At 47.8% G+C, this 15,553-nt stretch overlaps 1 protein-coding gene across 2 annotated transcripts in view; it reads left to right on the top strand.

Moving 5' to 3' along the window:
* HEXA (hexosaminidase subunit alpha) overlaps nt 1–15,553 on the top strand; it is a 48,537-nt gene that overhangs the window by 11,471 nt on the left and 21,513 nt on the right. For both annotated transcript variants that reach the window (XM_035259135.3, XM_002753308.7), the window contains exons 2-13: nt 3,583–3,675; nt 4,562–4,627; nt 7,020–7,066; nt 7,583–7,693; nt 9,607–9,708; nt 10,191–10,323; nt 11,565–11,745; nt 12,680–12,766; nt 13,057–13,129; nt 14,077–14,260; nt 14,462–14,552; nt 15,242–15,346. In XM_035259135.3, the coding sequence (XP_035115026.3) occupies nt 3,583–3,675; nt 4,562–4,627; nt 7,020–7,066; nt 7,583–7,693; nt 9,607–9,708; nt 10,191–10,323; nt 11,565–11,745; nt 12,680–12,766; nt 13,057–13,129; nt 14,077–14,260; nt 14,462–14,552; nt 15,242–15,346 (1,273 nt within the window). The remainder of the gene's footprint in view (nt 1–3,582; nt 3,676–4,561; nt 4,628–7,019; nt 7,067–7,582; nt 7,694–9,606; nt 9,709–10,190; nt 10,324–11,564; nt 11,746–12,679; nt 12,767–13,056; nt 13,130–14,076; nt 14,261–14,461; nt 14,553–15,241; nt 15,347–15,553) is intronic.

Raw genomic sequence — 15,553 nt, 5'->3', positions numbered from 1 at the left:
AGTGGTGCAATCTCTGCTCGTTGCAGCCTCCATCTCTTGGGTTCAGGTGATTCTCCCGAGTAGCTGGGATTACAGGGCTCACCACCACACCCAGCTAATTTTTTTTGTATTTTTGGTAGAGACGGCATTTCACCCTGTTGGCCAAGCTGGTCTCAAACTCCTGACGTGAAGTGATCCACCCGCCTCAGTCTCCCAAAGTGCTGGGATTATGGACGTGAGCTACTGTACCAGAGCTATACTACTGTTTTAATTTAAAAAAAGATACAGGCTGAGCGCGGTGGTTCACGCCTATAATCCCAACACTTTGGGAGGTCGAGGCGGGCAGATCACGAGGTCAGGAGTTCAAGACCAGAACGGCCAACATGGTGAAACCCCGTCTCTACTAAAAAATACAAAAATTAGCTGGGCATGGTGGCTTGTGCCTATAATCCCAGCTACTTGGGAGGCTGAGGTAGGAGAATGGTTTGAACCAGGACCTGGGAGGCGGAGGTTGCAGTGAGCTGAGATCACACACTGCACACCAGCCTGGGCTACAGAGCAAGACTCCATCTCAGGAAAAAAAAATGTTTTCAGTGAACCCAAATAGAAGAGTAGGTTTACATGAAAGCAGAGAGATGAGTGAGCTGGAGGTAGGAGGCTGTGGTCCTGAAATGGGACCCTGGAGTGTATTATCTATCTGTGAAATCGCAAGGTCTTAGATCTGAAGAGGAGTAGCTGGAATCTGGTCCCACCCTGCCATTGTTTACAAGGGAGGAAATGGGAATCCTGAGACTTGCTCAGCTTGGCAGCAGCAGAACCAGAACCAGAAGTAACCTGTCCTGATTTCCCAGCCCTCTGGTCTGTTTTTCATCCTGCCTCCTAAGCCCTTGAGGCTTCTTAATTTCCTGCTGTCCTAGCCAGGCTCACGGCACATGTGGCCATGACGCTGCTGGCTGACCAGGCTGTTTGCCATACTGTGCTTCCCACACGTCAGTGCTTCTCAGTGTGCGGGGTGTGGGCGGGTGTTTGTAGAGGCGGCTGTCCTGTCCCCTGCCTATTTCCTGCCCTCTTCATAGCCAGGCAAAGCAGCAGCTTGGAGGCGGAAAACCACAGTGGTGATACCCTATTTACATCCTTTTAAATGACCTTGTGTCCCTCCTGTTTTGCCAGCTCTCGTGTTGCTGCCTCCCCAAACATCTCTCTCATAATTTGCTTAAGCAGCAGCCATGCCCCTGTATCTACTTCTTTCAGCCCAAACCCAGATGAGTCACTGAGAAAACTTCAGACAGAGATTCTTCACTGTGAGATTGATGGCAGGCAGTGGAAGGATTATAATTCTGGAGAAATAGCCCTTGAGTTAGGAGCATCATTCTGGGAAAAAAGTGCTCTCATATTCAGCAGATCTGCAGAGGAGCCTGTGACTCTCCAAAAGACTACAGATTTAGGGAATGGAGTGCTGATGTGTTTTAAAAAAATGAATTTTTATTTAAAAATCTAAAAATTAGGTATTTTTCTGTCTTCCAAGTAATAGTTGAGATAAACCTGGTGTTTGTGCAGCTTCTCTTGTTTTGGCATCTGGGCAGCGAGCCGCGGTAGTTTCGTATGGATTAGTTGTGATTTCTCCTTATGTGGCAGGCTGAGCCCTAGAGGATTAGCACTAAAGCTCAGGACTTGGCTGTCTTTTGGTTGGCTGCCTGGGTAGATATGCAGATGAACTTTCCACACAATGATGCTGGGGCTCCATGATGTGCGGAGTGGGGACAAGAAGGCTGAGGATGGGGTATGGTTTTTCCTCACCCTTGTTCCTAAGGTTAAATTCTCATTTGTCTCCCTGTAGAGTCTTCCTGTAGAGATGGGTTTGTAGACGTAGCCTGTCCTGTTGGAGAGCTGAATGGCCCTACAGATTCTGCCTTGAATGTGGTCTTTGCATCAAGTGAAGGTCTGCTTGTTCTTTTGTGTTGCAATAATGTATTTTTAGGGTTCAAGAATGGAGTTATGAGTTGACCTGGCCCAGAGTTGCCTCAGATTCCCTCTTATTTGCAGAATGTAGGCAGGTATTGGTGTGGGCATCCAGAGTATTGATTGGTAAGAGAAAGAATGTGTTTATTCGTGATGGTAGGAAGGCCTTCTTGGCTTGCTTCTTGGCACATCTAAGAGCTGAGATACAGCCATGTGGTAGTGCTCAAGAGGTCTGAGCAGGCTTCCTTGGATTTCTTCTGTCTAGAGAGGAGTAGCATTTGAGATTCTAGTTTGGTTCTGAATTCTCCCTCCTTGCCTTCTCCTGGGCCATCTTATCCCTGACTTTGTAGTGCCATAGGAATGTCTTGGATGTTGTGATGCCAGTGGGATGCATATGGCTCCAGGAGAGAATAGAATAGAGAGGGGTTCATTAAGTTAAGGCTTGGGGCTATAAAATGAGAGCCACCCTGAAAATCACAGGGAAGAACCAGTGGGAGGCTGAGAAGAGACAGTGTATTCTTATTTTGGCTTTGGCATTTTTGTAAAGCTATATTAGATACTACGTTGGTTCATACTTCACCCACTGTTTGGGTGAAGTCTACCTTGGATAGAGAATCTGTTTGGGAAAAGGAAGGAAGGGAGCAAGATGGGCTGGTGACCCTGACCTTCTCTGAGGTATCAGCTGGATCATCTCAGGCCTCTGTTATCTGCTCCATTAGCTCCTGTACTTTTACAAAACTGGAAGCCCTTCATCTGGAGCCCTCAAGAGCAATACTACTTAATGTGCCAATCTGCAATGAGATAAGAAGCATGTGTACCAGAATGTAAGACTGATCTCTTCATCAAGAAAATCTTGTATGAAAAAAAAATGTTAGGGCTGGGTACCGTGGCTCACGCCTATAATCCCAACATTTTGGGAGGCCAAAGCAGGCAGATCACAAGGTCAGGAGTTCGAGACCAGCCTGGCCAATATGGTGAAACTCCATCTCTACTGAAAATACAAAAATTAGCTGGGCATGGTGGCAGGCACCTGTAGTCCCAGTTACTCAGTGGCTGAGGCAGGAGAATTGCTTGAACCCGGGAGGTGAAGATTGCAGTGAGCCGAGATCATGCCACTGGACTGAAGCCTGGGTGACAGAGCAAGACTCTGTCTCAAAAAAAAAAAAGTTAGAACTAGAGAACGTGTTTACTCTGACATAATCGATTTACCTTCAGGCTTCATATAAGCTTTCTATGTAGTGACCAATCAGTAACATAGTTTGCACATTGGCAGCTAATCCGCAGACCACACTTGGAATAGCAGTGCTGTAGAACTGCCTCTCATTCAGAAGCAGTTGGTGAGGTCATGGAATTGTGTGTTTGGTTAAGGCCAAGGCCAGCCAGAAATATAGAGTCCTGGTTATGAAGAGCTGTCACCCAGAGCATTCAGACATGGGTCAGGGTGGCTACTGAGGAGAAAAGGGGCACAACCAGAATGAAAGAGCTAAACAGATGATCAGGCAGTGCCTACGCCAAGGGTAAATGCCACGTTCTCCCTTTCCTTTACCACAGGCATGTGAGCTGAGGGACTAGAGCCAGGGCCTTGGTTTTGCCTGTTGCTTCTAATGGCTGGCTAGCTACACCAAGTTTACCCTGTCTTTGCAGGAAAACAGCATATCCTGGAGAAGAATGTGTTGGTTGTCTCTGTAGTCACACCTGGATGTAACCAGCTTCCTACTTTGGAGTCGGTGGAGAACTGTAAGTACTGCCCTGTCCTCTGTCTTAGAAGAGCAAGCACTTGTCTGAAGCTGCAACTTTTTGGATGGCCTGGCCTAAACTGTGATGCTCGGCCTGGAGTCAGTCCCCCTTGACCATGGGGACCGAGGGTCACCAAGGGCTGAGTTTTTCCTCTGCAGAAGCTTAACCAGTGCTAAAGGTGGGCTGTGGAACATCACACTGGCTCTTCACTGAGTCCTACAGGACACCTACCTGCTGGACTGAATACGTTTCTATTTTAGGAAAGTATACTTTGCTGGTTTTCTCTAACAGACCCTACACTGGGGGAAAGAAGGCGTTCTGGTCACTTACACTGAGATCAAGTTAAGCCATTAGTCCAGTGACTGCCTCCCATCTTCCCTGAGCAGCATATGGGGACTTCTCCGTCTCCAAAGTGAACATTGTAGTTTTGGCTTCTTCCTCACAATTCTTTGAGGAGGTAGCTGAAGAACCGAGCAAGGGGAAAGGAGGGTGATTACAAAGGCGTTGGGAGCACCGCTTGCTGCACTCACCCGGCAGGCATCCCTTTTCCCTTTGCCAGCAGAAGACTTCTTTCATCTTTCTGCTGTGGAAACTGACTGGTGAGGTAGGTGGAGCCTTGTACAGAACTCCACTCCAGCCTGACCCTTGCTGTACATCATCTTCCAGGGTCTACAGTGTCACTGTGGTGACCACCCTCCCATTGCAGCCCCACACCAGGCCATCCTACAGCTATCTTGCTCTGGGAACATTTCATTGAAAGATTTTTTAAAAAAAATATATTACCTTGCTGTTTTTTAATCCAAGGATTTACATAGAATATCTGGTCTATAATCTTTGAGAATAGAAAACCTTAACCAACCAAATGATTTCATTTTCGTCATTTCAGATACCCTGAGCATAAATGATGACCAGTGTTTACTCCTCTCTAAGACTGTCTGGGGAGCTCTCCGAGGTAACAAATTGGGGCTGATGAAGAGAGACAGAGAAAGGATGATGTGGGAAGGTTGGGGTTGGTGAAATGCAGTGGCCCCATCGCTGCTCACTGCAATGTCTGCCTCCTGGGCTCAAGTGATCTTCCCCCCTCAGCCTCCCAAGTGGCTGGGACTACAGTGCCTGTCACCATGCCCAACTAATTTTTGTATTTTTAGTAAAGATGTGGTTTCACCATGTTGTACAGGCCAATCTTAAACTTCTGGCTTCAAGTGGTCCACTCATCTCAGCCTCCAAAGTTCTGGGATTAGAGGTATGTGCCACTGCACCCAGCCAGGAAGCTTTCTTTATGGAAACAACTGGTGTGTTTTCCCGTCTCCATGCAGCTGTCCCTGGAAGTTGACAGGTTTCACCCTGTACAGCTGCTGCCCTAATCAGGGGCCCTGGGAAGCAGTGGGTGAGTTTGCCGGCTGATGCTGTAGGTGCCAGCAGGGGACAGGTAGCTGGTGGGCAGGGGGAATGATGCCACTACAGTCACTGCCTGTCCAGCTCTTGCTAAAGACATGTAATTGGAAAGGTTTTTTGTTTTTTGTTTTTTGTTTTTTTGAGACAGAGTCTCTGTCACCCAGGCTGGAGTGCAGTGGCATAGTCTCGGCTCACTGCAACCTCCACCTCCCAGGTTCAAGCAGTTCTCTGCCTCAGCCTCTGGCTGATTTTATATATATAATTTTTTTTTTTAAGTAGAGACAGGTTTCACCATCTTGGCCAGGCTGGTCTTGAACTCCTGACCTCGTGATCCACCCACCTCAGCCTCCCAAAGTGCTGGGATTACAAGCATGAGCCACCACGCCTGGCCAGAAGGGGTTTTTAATCTTTCAAAGGAAATAGATACATGCAAAAAAAAGAAATAGTAGTGAAATATTTAGAACTACATTATTTCCGGAGAAAATGAGTTAACTGGCTAAACTGTTGGGCCTTGCCCTTCCTCTGGGTTTACTGAGAAGGTATTTGGTGGCTAGATACAGACTTAGCCAAGTACCTCTCCCACTTTTGGTAAACTCTCTGCTAGTGAAGGATGAGGGAAATTCTCTCAGAATTCCACACCTTGTTCTAGATTGTCTTCATTTCCTTCCCCCACTTCTGTGCTTGGAAAAACAGTATGCTGCCTCCCCTTCCTGCCCTCTTGCACCTTTCTTGCAGGTGCTGATGGTGAGTCAGGCTGGGGGTGAGGGAGGAGCTGGGACTCCAGAATGCTGGGTGTCAGAGTCAGAGTGGGAAGAAGCCAAAACAGTACACTCACGGTCTGCTCAAATCAGGTGCTGAGTGACCACTGAGGTCTCATGGATTCTTTCACTTTGAATTGGGGACTCTGATAATTCTTCATGGGGCTTCTGCAAGGTTTCCAGAAGAGGGGCCTCAGCTATTGAGAACATACAATGCTCCGGACGCAGCATGCCTGTGTGTGGGCCTTGCTGGACTTGAGGAGACAGTGTCAGTGGACTAGGGCAGTCCTTCCGGGGCAGTTGCTGTCCACCACAGCCCAACTCCCGATAGCTGGGACTCTTCTCAGTCTCCGAAGAGGAAGAGTAGATGGTATTTTTATATGCTAGGTCCAGCCATGAACCCAGGCTCCTTGGAAACACAAACTTATGATCACTTTCTCATAATTTAATCTAGGACCTCTTTTCTCAGCTCTCTAAGCTCCTGGTAAGGGTTATCCATGGAAAGCCCAACTCTTGTAGGCTACTTGTCCCTGTGTCTGTCCTCATGAGTATACATCTTGGCCTCTCAATATTCTTGTCAAAGCACAGGAAATATAGATAAGAGGTATGTGGGTTTTTAAGTTTAATATATTGTAAGAAGGAGTACTAAAACCCTTGCTCTGACATCTCCGAAAATAAAATACAGAGTAAAGATAGATACTGGCTTCCTAATATATTCCCCTTTCTTTTCTCTCTCTTTTTTTTTGAGATGGAGTCTCGCTCTGTTGCCCAGGCTGGAGTGCAGTGGTGCTATTGATCTTGGCTCACTGCAACCTCTGCCTCCTGGGTTCAAGCGATTCTCCTACCTCAGCCTCTGGAGTAGCTGGGACTACAGGTGCGTACCACCACGCCCAGCTAATTTTTGTATTTTTAGTAGAGATGAGGTTTCACCATGTTGGTCAGGCTGTTCTCAAACTCCTGTCCTCATGATCTGCCCGCCTTGGCTTCCCAAAGTGTTGGGATTACAGGTATGAGCTACGGCGTCCAGCCAGTATCCCTTTTTCATCAGTGCTGAGAATCGTCAAGCCTACACTACATCCATTGTCACTGTGTACCAAAACGTTATGCTCTGCCATACTGAGAACCTTCCAAATAGATACGTCTCTTTTTCCCTTCCCTGAGTCTTTGCTCTGCCTCTCTGCTTATTCCTAGGTCTGGAGACTTTTAGCCAGCTTGTTTGGAAATCTGCTGAGGGCACAGTAAGTGTGGACCTTCAAAAAGGGCTCCTTTTTCATCTTAGGGGTTTTATCCCAATGTTGAGAATCCTAGAAAAATCTCCTTTTGCCTTAGAGGATCGAGGTGGCTTGAGATAGCCCCAGTAGAAACATAAGAGGACATGTGGGCGGAAAACTGATTTGGTAGATTTGGTCTATTTGGAATCACTGCAATTTGGTCCCCCTGAGTCATTATTTAATAATGACATTGAGGCTACGCTGCTTTGAAGAAAATAAACTATGTTAACAGTCAGGGAAATCTAGAAATTACAGACTGGGTGCCATATGGGACAGTTGTATTAGGCTGGCATTGGACAGTTGCTCTCTGGGAAGGTGGCTGCTTATGGTCATTGATAGAGGTGGGAACATTTGGGGAGATAGTGACCCTGAGAACAGTTACAGATTGGCTTTTTAAGAATCCTGGGAGAGTTGTCTTCATCTCCCTGTGCCCCCATGGTAACTCCCTTTGAATCTGACATGTTCAATGTTTGTTTTGCACAGTTCTTTATCAACAAGACTGAGATCGAGGACTTTCCCCGCTTTCCTCACCGAGGTTTGCTGTTGGATACGTCTCGCCATTACCTGCCACTCTCTAGCATCCTGGACACTCTGGTACCCAGGCCTTAGCGCCTTCTTCACACTTGGAATTCTGGGGCGACGGAGCAGCAGACAGACCAAGTTTCAAATTCTTAAAGAGTTAGAGAGAGAATGTGTGGACTGGGTGTGGTGGCTCACGCCTCTGATCCCAGCACTTTGGGAGGCCAAGGCAGGTGGATCACCTGAGGTCAGAAGTTCGAGACCAGCCTGGCCAAAATGGCAAAACCCCATCTCTACTAAAAATACAAAAATTGGCTGGCCATGGTGGCACATGCTTGTAATCCCAGCTACTCAGGAGGCTGAGGCAGGAGAATCACTTGAATCCAGGAGATGGAGGTTGCAGTGAGTGGAGATCATACCACTGTACTCCAGCCTGGGCAAAAGAGTGAGACTTGGTCTCAAAAAAAAAAAAAAAAAAAAAAAGGCCGGGCGCAGTGGCTCACACCTGTAATCCCAGCGCTTTGGAAGGCCTAGGCGGGTGGATTACCTGAGGTTAGGAGTTCAAGACCAGTCTGACCAACAAGGTGAAACCCCGTCTCTATAAAAATAAAAAACTTTTAAAAGTACGTAACTCTATGAGCTCCTGGGAAACAATGTAGAAGATGACCTGCTCTAAGCCTCAAAAAATAACAAAGAGTAACTTAAATCTACCCTACAGGCTACTGTAGATCAATGTTCATACTGTTTACAGGGATATAGATATTTAGGGAAATTGGCTTCATTGGCAGAATTAACTTTATTTATTTTGAGACAAGGTCTCAATATTTTTTTTTTTTTTTTGTGGGGCTGGAGTTATGTCATGTTGCCCAGGCTGGTCTTAAACTCCTGGACTCAAGCAATCTGCCCACCGTGGCTTCCCAGAGTGGTAGGATTACAGGCGTGAGTCACCTGGCCTGCAGAGCTAACTTCAGTTAAGTCAAGGTCATAGGAGAGAGATGTTCAAAGCCTTACCTGGGGGCCAGGTGCAGTGGCTCACACCTGTAATCCTAGCACTGTGGGAGGCTGAGGTGGGTGGATTGCTGGAGCTCAGGAGTTTGAGACTAGCCTGGCCAACACAGTGAAACCCCTTCTCCACTAACAATACAAAAAATTAGTCAGGCATGGTGGTGCGAGCCTATAGCCCCAGCTACTCAGGGGTCAACTGAGCCGGGGAGAGGTCAAGGATGCATGAACTGTGATTGTGCCACTGCCTCCATCCTGGACAGCAGAGAACCTGTCTCAAAAATAAATAAATAAAAGAGCCTGAGGCACGAGAATCTCTTGAACCTGGGAGGTGGAGGTTGCAGTGAGCCAAGGTTATGTCACTGCACTCCAGCCTGGGTGACAGAGCAAGACTGTCAAAAAAAAAAAGCCTTACTTGGGGAGGTTTCTAACTCTCTTGAGTTTAATATGCAGTCTAATTTGATAGTTCCTGATCCAGTTCCTGTGTGTCTGCCTTTTCCTTTACTTCTGTGATGGAACCAAAAGAGACAACACATCTGCCAGCCTTGGCTTCTGAGATTATGAGTTAAGAGGCTACTAAGTTGCCAGGAGGTCTCACAGTTGAGGTTAACACCTGTCAGACAACCCAGCACAAATGGCAAGAGGAAGTGTTGATCTTCAGGCTTTGGAAGATTCCAGGGAGCCACAGTAGCTGCAGCCCTCCTCTTAATGTGGCCAGAATTTATTTCAATAAGAGGAAAGACCACTTGTGTCATCCATCTTTGGGTGTGTCCTGGGAAAAGTAGAAGTGTGCTGGGCCTTCCTCCATGCCATCCCTCCCTGATGGGAAGGTTTGATAGAGAGTCTCCATAAACACTTCTTTGAGAGCTGAGGCAGATCAAGCCTATAGGGGTGTGTGGAGCAGCCTGAGTGCCTACCCAGCATTCCAAATTTGAGACTGAAACTGGAGAGACCAGTGGGTTCACAGTGTGCACTTTAACCTACAGGATGTCATGGCGTACAATAAATTGAACGTGTTCCACTGGCATCTGGTAGATGATCCTTCCTTCCCATATGAGAGCTTCACTTTTCCAGAGCTCACCAGAAAGGTATGTCCCCATTTCACTCAGGCCAAGTTTATGAGTCCATGTCTGAGGCTGGCTGTGGCCCTGCTGGCAAGGACAGGGTCTCTCATCCTAACCAGCCAATTTTAGACCAACATAGGGGAAGAACACTGGATTTGGAGTCAGGAGACTTGAGTTCAAGTCCAAAACTTTGCCAATAATTTTGCCTTGTGACCTTTAGGAGATAATCTCTTCTGGCTTTATTTTCTTTTTATTTATGTACATTCTGTTAAATGGACATAACATTAATATGCACCATGATTATCTCACTGGCATTATGATACTCAGATAAAACAGATGTGAGAACTTCTGGGAAATTATTATCAAGTTTTTCGAAGATAGTCCTTGATTCCAAAGGGCTATGGCAGGTTTTCTGATATCTGGGGAGTCTTGGGGGCATTTTGAGTATCTTCTACTCGGCTAGCTTTCAGGAAATGTGATCCTGAAGGGTGTCTTGTACCTTTTAGGGGTCCTACAACCCTGTCACCCACATCTATACAGCACAGGACGTGAAGGAGGTCATTGAATACGCACGGCTCCGGGGTATCCGTGTGCTTGCAGAGTTTGACACTCCCGGCCACACTTTGTCCTGGGGACCAGGTAAGAATAATGTCTGAGACCGGAGGGACTTGGCTTATTATGCTCAGAGTGAAGCTTCAGGGCACTGGCTTATGGATCAAGTGGCATATCCCAGCCTTGGTCCTTGGAAGAATGTTTTCCATCAACTTCTTCCGCCTGGGAATTTATATAGGAAGAACTCACTTTGGGCAACAGAGGCCACTTCTTAGTACTAAAATATGTACTATTAGATATGTAAGGGCACATTTTTCTCAGATGCCGTTGCAGGTAGTTGTGGCCTAGAGTGGATGCTGAGGAATGTGACCACCAGGGTGAATCTGAAAGGAAGAAGCCCAAGGCAAGCCTGCCGAGATCAGAATCAGTCAGTCACTACCCCTGCCCCCTTTCTTCTGTATACCCTCAGCCCTCCAGTGTGAACCCTCAACACTGGTTAAACAGTGCGTGAAAGGGGCTACTGGCCTGATAGAAAACTGAATGTATTGGCCGGGTGCAGGGACTTACATCTGTAATCCCAGCACTTTGGGAGGCCAAGGCGGGTGGATCACCTGAGGTCAGGAGTTTGAGACCATCCTGACCAATATGTTGAAACCCATCTCTACTGAAAATACAAAAATTACATAGGTGTGGAGGTGGGCACCTGTAATCCCAGCTACAGGAGGCCGAGGCAGGAGAATCATTTGAACCCGGGAGGTTGCAGTGAGCCAAGATCGTGCCACTGCACTCCAGCCTGGATGACAGAGCGAGACTCCATCTCAAAAACCAACAAACAACAACAAAAAAAACCCTGAAGATACCTTGTGGCCTCAGCATCAGGAAGTAAAGACTCTGGGCCAAGGGAGATGCCCCTAAGGAAATGTAAGAAGAGTCTGGATGATGGCTGACCCCATGTACAGGAGGAGATAGAGAAGAAAGATTTTGCCAGTTTGGATTAGGCTCTCCCTCTGCCGAAAGGCTTGTGAGGAGAGCAGCCTTGGGAGCAAGGGTGGCTGGTGCCTGCTAGAAAAAGTGTGTCAAGGCAAGAGTGTGTGTGCTGACATTTGTCTGGCTGGAACTCAGCCTCTGCCTATGATTTGTATCTTTTTATTGTGACTAAATGGTGGTGACTACCAGTGTCTGTGAGTACCTGAGTGTGCCTGCCTAAATGTGTGTGATGTTGATGAATACATTTGTCTCACTTTGTGTGACTTACGTCCTTACTTGTAGGACTATGCATGGGGATTTACGTATTTGTGACATTCACATGGGGTTCTCTGTTGGCTTAGGTATCCCTGGATTATTGACTCCTTGCTACTCTGGGTCTGAGCCCTCTGGCACCTTTGGACCAGTGAATCCCAGTCTCAACAAGACCTATGACTTCATGAGCACATTCTTCTTGGAGGTCAGCTCTGTCTTCCCAGATTTTTATCTTCATCTTGGAGGAGATGAGGTTGATTTCACCTGCTGGTATGAGCCCTTTGATCTTCCCATTGTGGCCTGATCAGTTGCTTACTCAGAATAGAGGTTAGCACCCGAGGGGCTGCCTAGCTCAGCGGCTGCTCTCAGCAGTTTGTATGGGTTCACACTGCTCAGGTCTTAGGCCTTCCTCTGCCCATCTACATAGAGATCCTACCTGATTTCAGCAAGGCTTTCACTGTGAACCTCTTCCTTCATACTCTCATATTCCTGAGGTATTGATAGAAAAGCCAGCTCTGGAAACAGAATTGTCTTGGAAAAGTTCAGAATAGAGAGAAATAATCCCGGTGTATGAAGGCTTAAAAGTGTCTGGTTGGAGAGTCAAGACACAGAATTCAAGACTAATAGATGACAGTGTCTAATTAGTATTCAGTTGTAAAATCCAAACCCCTTAGTTCTAGTGAGCTCAAAAGAGGTAGAGGGGCTTCTTTGAGAAGAGGGCACTAGAGCTGAATCTGGGGAAATCGTTTGACTTTTTGGAGACGTGAGCAGGGGAAAATATTTCAGAAGAAGAGCAATGTGAGCAAAATGTGGACATTGTAACGCAAGGATTCTGCAGCAGGTGATAGCAAGGCTTCTAATCCAACTGCAAGAGCAGATAGGAAAGCCAGAATCCAGCTCGCTGGAGCTTTAAGTTAAAACCTTGGATCCACATGTTGCAGTCCCGAGTGGATTAAGGTGTTCTCCTTGGGAGTTTGAACTTAAAATGCTTCAGGTCCAGACTCAGGCTTTCTCAGCCTGGGTCAACAGCCCACTTCATATAACTTTACTTGGCCACATTTTCCACATGTAGGGCTTCTGAGATCCTTGCTTATTTGGTTTTTCAGGTGAAAAGAGGAAGTTATAAGGTGCCAGGTGACTAATCCCCAGGCATTGGGCTTTCAGTATGTTGAAAGATCAATCTTCGTTTTCTCTTGGGATTCAGGAAGTCCAACCCAGATATCCAGGACTTTATGAAAAAGAAAGGCTTCGGTGAGGACTTCAAGCAGCTGGAGTCCTTCTACATCCAGACGTGAGGAAGGAAGGAGGGTGGGCAGGGTCCCTTGGGGGTCACCTCCTGTGTGGTCCTCCCTTTCCATACCAGAGTCAGGCCCTGCTTAGCCACTTTCTGGCCCCTGCAGGGTTCCCTTGTCCTTTGTCCCATCCTTCAGGTTTGGAGTGGTCAGTTTCCAACCCTGGGGAAGACACTGCTCAATGAGGAATAGGCCCCTGGCCAGGCTGAAGCCCTAGAGCACTGGCACAAACCGTCTAGAGCCCGTCTGAGCTAAGCAGACACTTACTAGACATTCCTCTCCTCTCCAGGCTGCTGGACATCGTCTCTTCTTATGGCAAGGGCTATGTGGTGTGGCAAGAGGTGTTTGATAATAAAGTAAAGGTGAGTCGGGGCAGAGAAGAGAAGAAGCCACCAGTGGTACCTCCCTCTGGTCTCCCCAGCTCCTCCCTCCTCTACAGAGACCAATCTTCCTGGTTTGGATTGGGCTGTAATGGTCAGAACACTCTCCTTTTCTCTCTAGAAAGGCCACAGAGTGCCGGGTGCGGTGGCTAATACCTGTAATCCAAGCACTTTGGGAGGCCAAGGGAGGTGGATTGCTTGAGCCTAAGAGTTCAAGACCAGGCTGGGCAACAGAGCGAAGCCCTCATCTCTACAAAAAAAGAATACAAAAATCAGGAGGCTGAGGTGGGGGGATTGCTTGAGCCCAGGAGGCAGAGGTTGCTGTGAGCCAAGACGTGCCACCGCACTCCAGCCTGGGCAACAGGGTGAGACACCCTGTCTCAAAAAAACCAAAGGCCACAATGGTATCAGCCCTGGGTTTATGTGTCAGAGTCTCTATCTTCCCTCACTACAAACTTGATTAATAACTATTTCTGCTGCTAGGTTACTTGGATAGGCTGGCTTTTTCTTCCTGAACCATAGATTAAGGTCTTCTGGGTCTATGGGAGCAAATCCCAGTCTCCTGTCACATCCAAGGACTCTGCCAGGAACCTTGTCCCATCCCAGAAACATCTGGAGACTTTTGGACCGGGCAGCTTGTGGGTCCCACGGTTTGCCTCCCTCAGCTCACAGCAGGTGTTACTAGCTCTGTGTGGACAGGGAGGCTGCAGAGGAGCAGAGAGAGGAGAGCCGCAGGGAGGCCTCTTAGGGCCCTGGATTCCTTGGCCTTTTCCTGGGATGTGAGCTCAGTGGTCAGGAGTCACAGAGACAGAGTTTGCTGCTGGGGAACAGGGAGGACACAACTGTTATCCCATGTTGCCTGTATATGAATAAGGCCCAGGAATCTTCTCAGGTTTGTGTCTTTACTGCCATTTGACCCTTTATAACAGGTTCGGCCGGACACAATTATACAGGTGTGGCGAGAAGAGACTCCAGTGAACTATACGAAGGAACTGGAACTGGTCACCAAGGCCGGCTTCCGGGCCCTTCTCTCCGCTCCCTGGTACCTGAACCGTATATCCTACAACCCTGACTGGAAGGAGTTCTACCTAGTGGAACCCCTGGCATTTGAAGGTGAAAGCAGGGAGCTCTTCTTGCTGACCAGAGGAGGCTAGGCAGGGGCACAGGATGGGAGGCAGGAAGGTCTGGGCCAGACATTTCAGGTTAGGAAATGAAACAACCTAGCTGGGGTGAGGGCCACATTGGGAAGGTGGTTGAGGGGGACCCTAGAATTATCCCACCATCACCAGACTGTTGTTGCTTGTTTTCCCCCAGGTACCCCTGAGCAGAAGGCTCTGGTGATTGGTGGAGAGGCCTGTATGTGGGGAGAATATGTGGACAACACAAACCTGGTCCCCAGGCTCTGGTAAGGGTTTTCTGGGGGAAGGAGGCAGGGTTGGGCCTGAGAGCAGGGGTTTTCCCTTACAAACTCAATCCCATCTAGCCATGTCCAGACTGGTACCCTCCTTTCAGGCCCGAGAGAGAGCAGGCAGTGCAACAAGGCTTCTGAAGATTTGTGTGCAATATTCACTCCCCACATGACTTCCCTATATATCCCTCCAGCCACCTGTTAGGTATGAGGGATAGGGATTGTTAACCTCATTTCCCAGAGAGATAATGAGGCCTGGAGAACATAGGTGACATGCTCAGGGTCCAGCACAAGCATCCATGGTTCCTGTAATAAGACTTCCCTCTGCTGTTTCCACTGCAGCCTTACCAAGTGTGGTTGGGTGTGCCAGGTTTACGTTTTCAGGACATCTGTTGCTGCCACTGTCATTAGTGGTTAATGATACCTTTAAGGCTTATTCTTATTATCCCTGTCTTTGGGAGAGGAAGAGAGTGGGGATTGCTACCCACATTTTAATGAAGGTGGAGCTGAGCCCCAGAACTGTGTGGGAACCATCCAGCCTGGCTGTGGCTGATAACAAGGTATTGATCACTTCCTTTGACCTGAGCTAGTCCAGGGCGCCTAGACAAGAGGTAGTAACCTGTGGATGTCCAGCACCTTTGCAGGGAATACAGGGCCTAATGTGGCACATGCCCCCTTTCCTCCAGGCCCAGGGCAGGGGCTGTTGCCGAAAGGCTGTGGAGCAACAAGTTGACATCTGACCTGACATTTGCCTATGAACGTTTGTCACACTTTCGCTGTGAGTTGCTGAGGTAAGCAGGCTGTGGGGCCTTCGCAAGGTGGGGTAGGGCAGATCCAGGGCTGGGAGCCCCTTAGAGAGAGGAAGAGAATAATAACAATAACTAACCCTTATAGAAGCTTGCAGTCGGCCCTCATCTACTGATTCAACCAACTGCAATAAAAAGTATTCAGGAAAAAAAGAAATACAACAAAAAATAATAAAAATGTAAAAATACCAT

Source organism: Callithrix jacchus, chromosome 8 (assembly GCF_049354715.1).
Source record: "Callithrix jacchus isolate 240 chromosome 8, calJac240_pri, whole genome shotgun sequence".
NCBI lineage: Eukaryota > Metazoa > Chordata > Mammalia > Primates > Cebidae > Callithrix > Callithrix jacchus.
The sequence above is the reverse complement of the archived record's forward strand: the minus strand, read 5'-3'. Positions and strand labels throughout refer to the sequence as shown.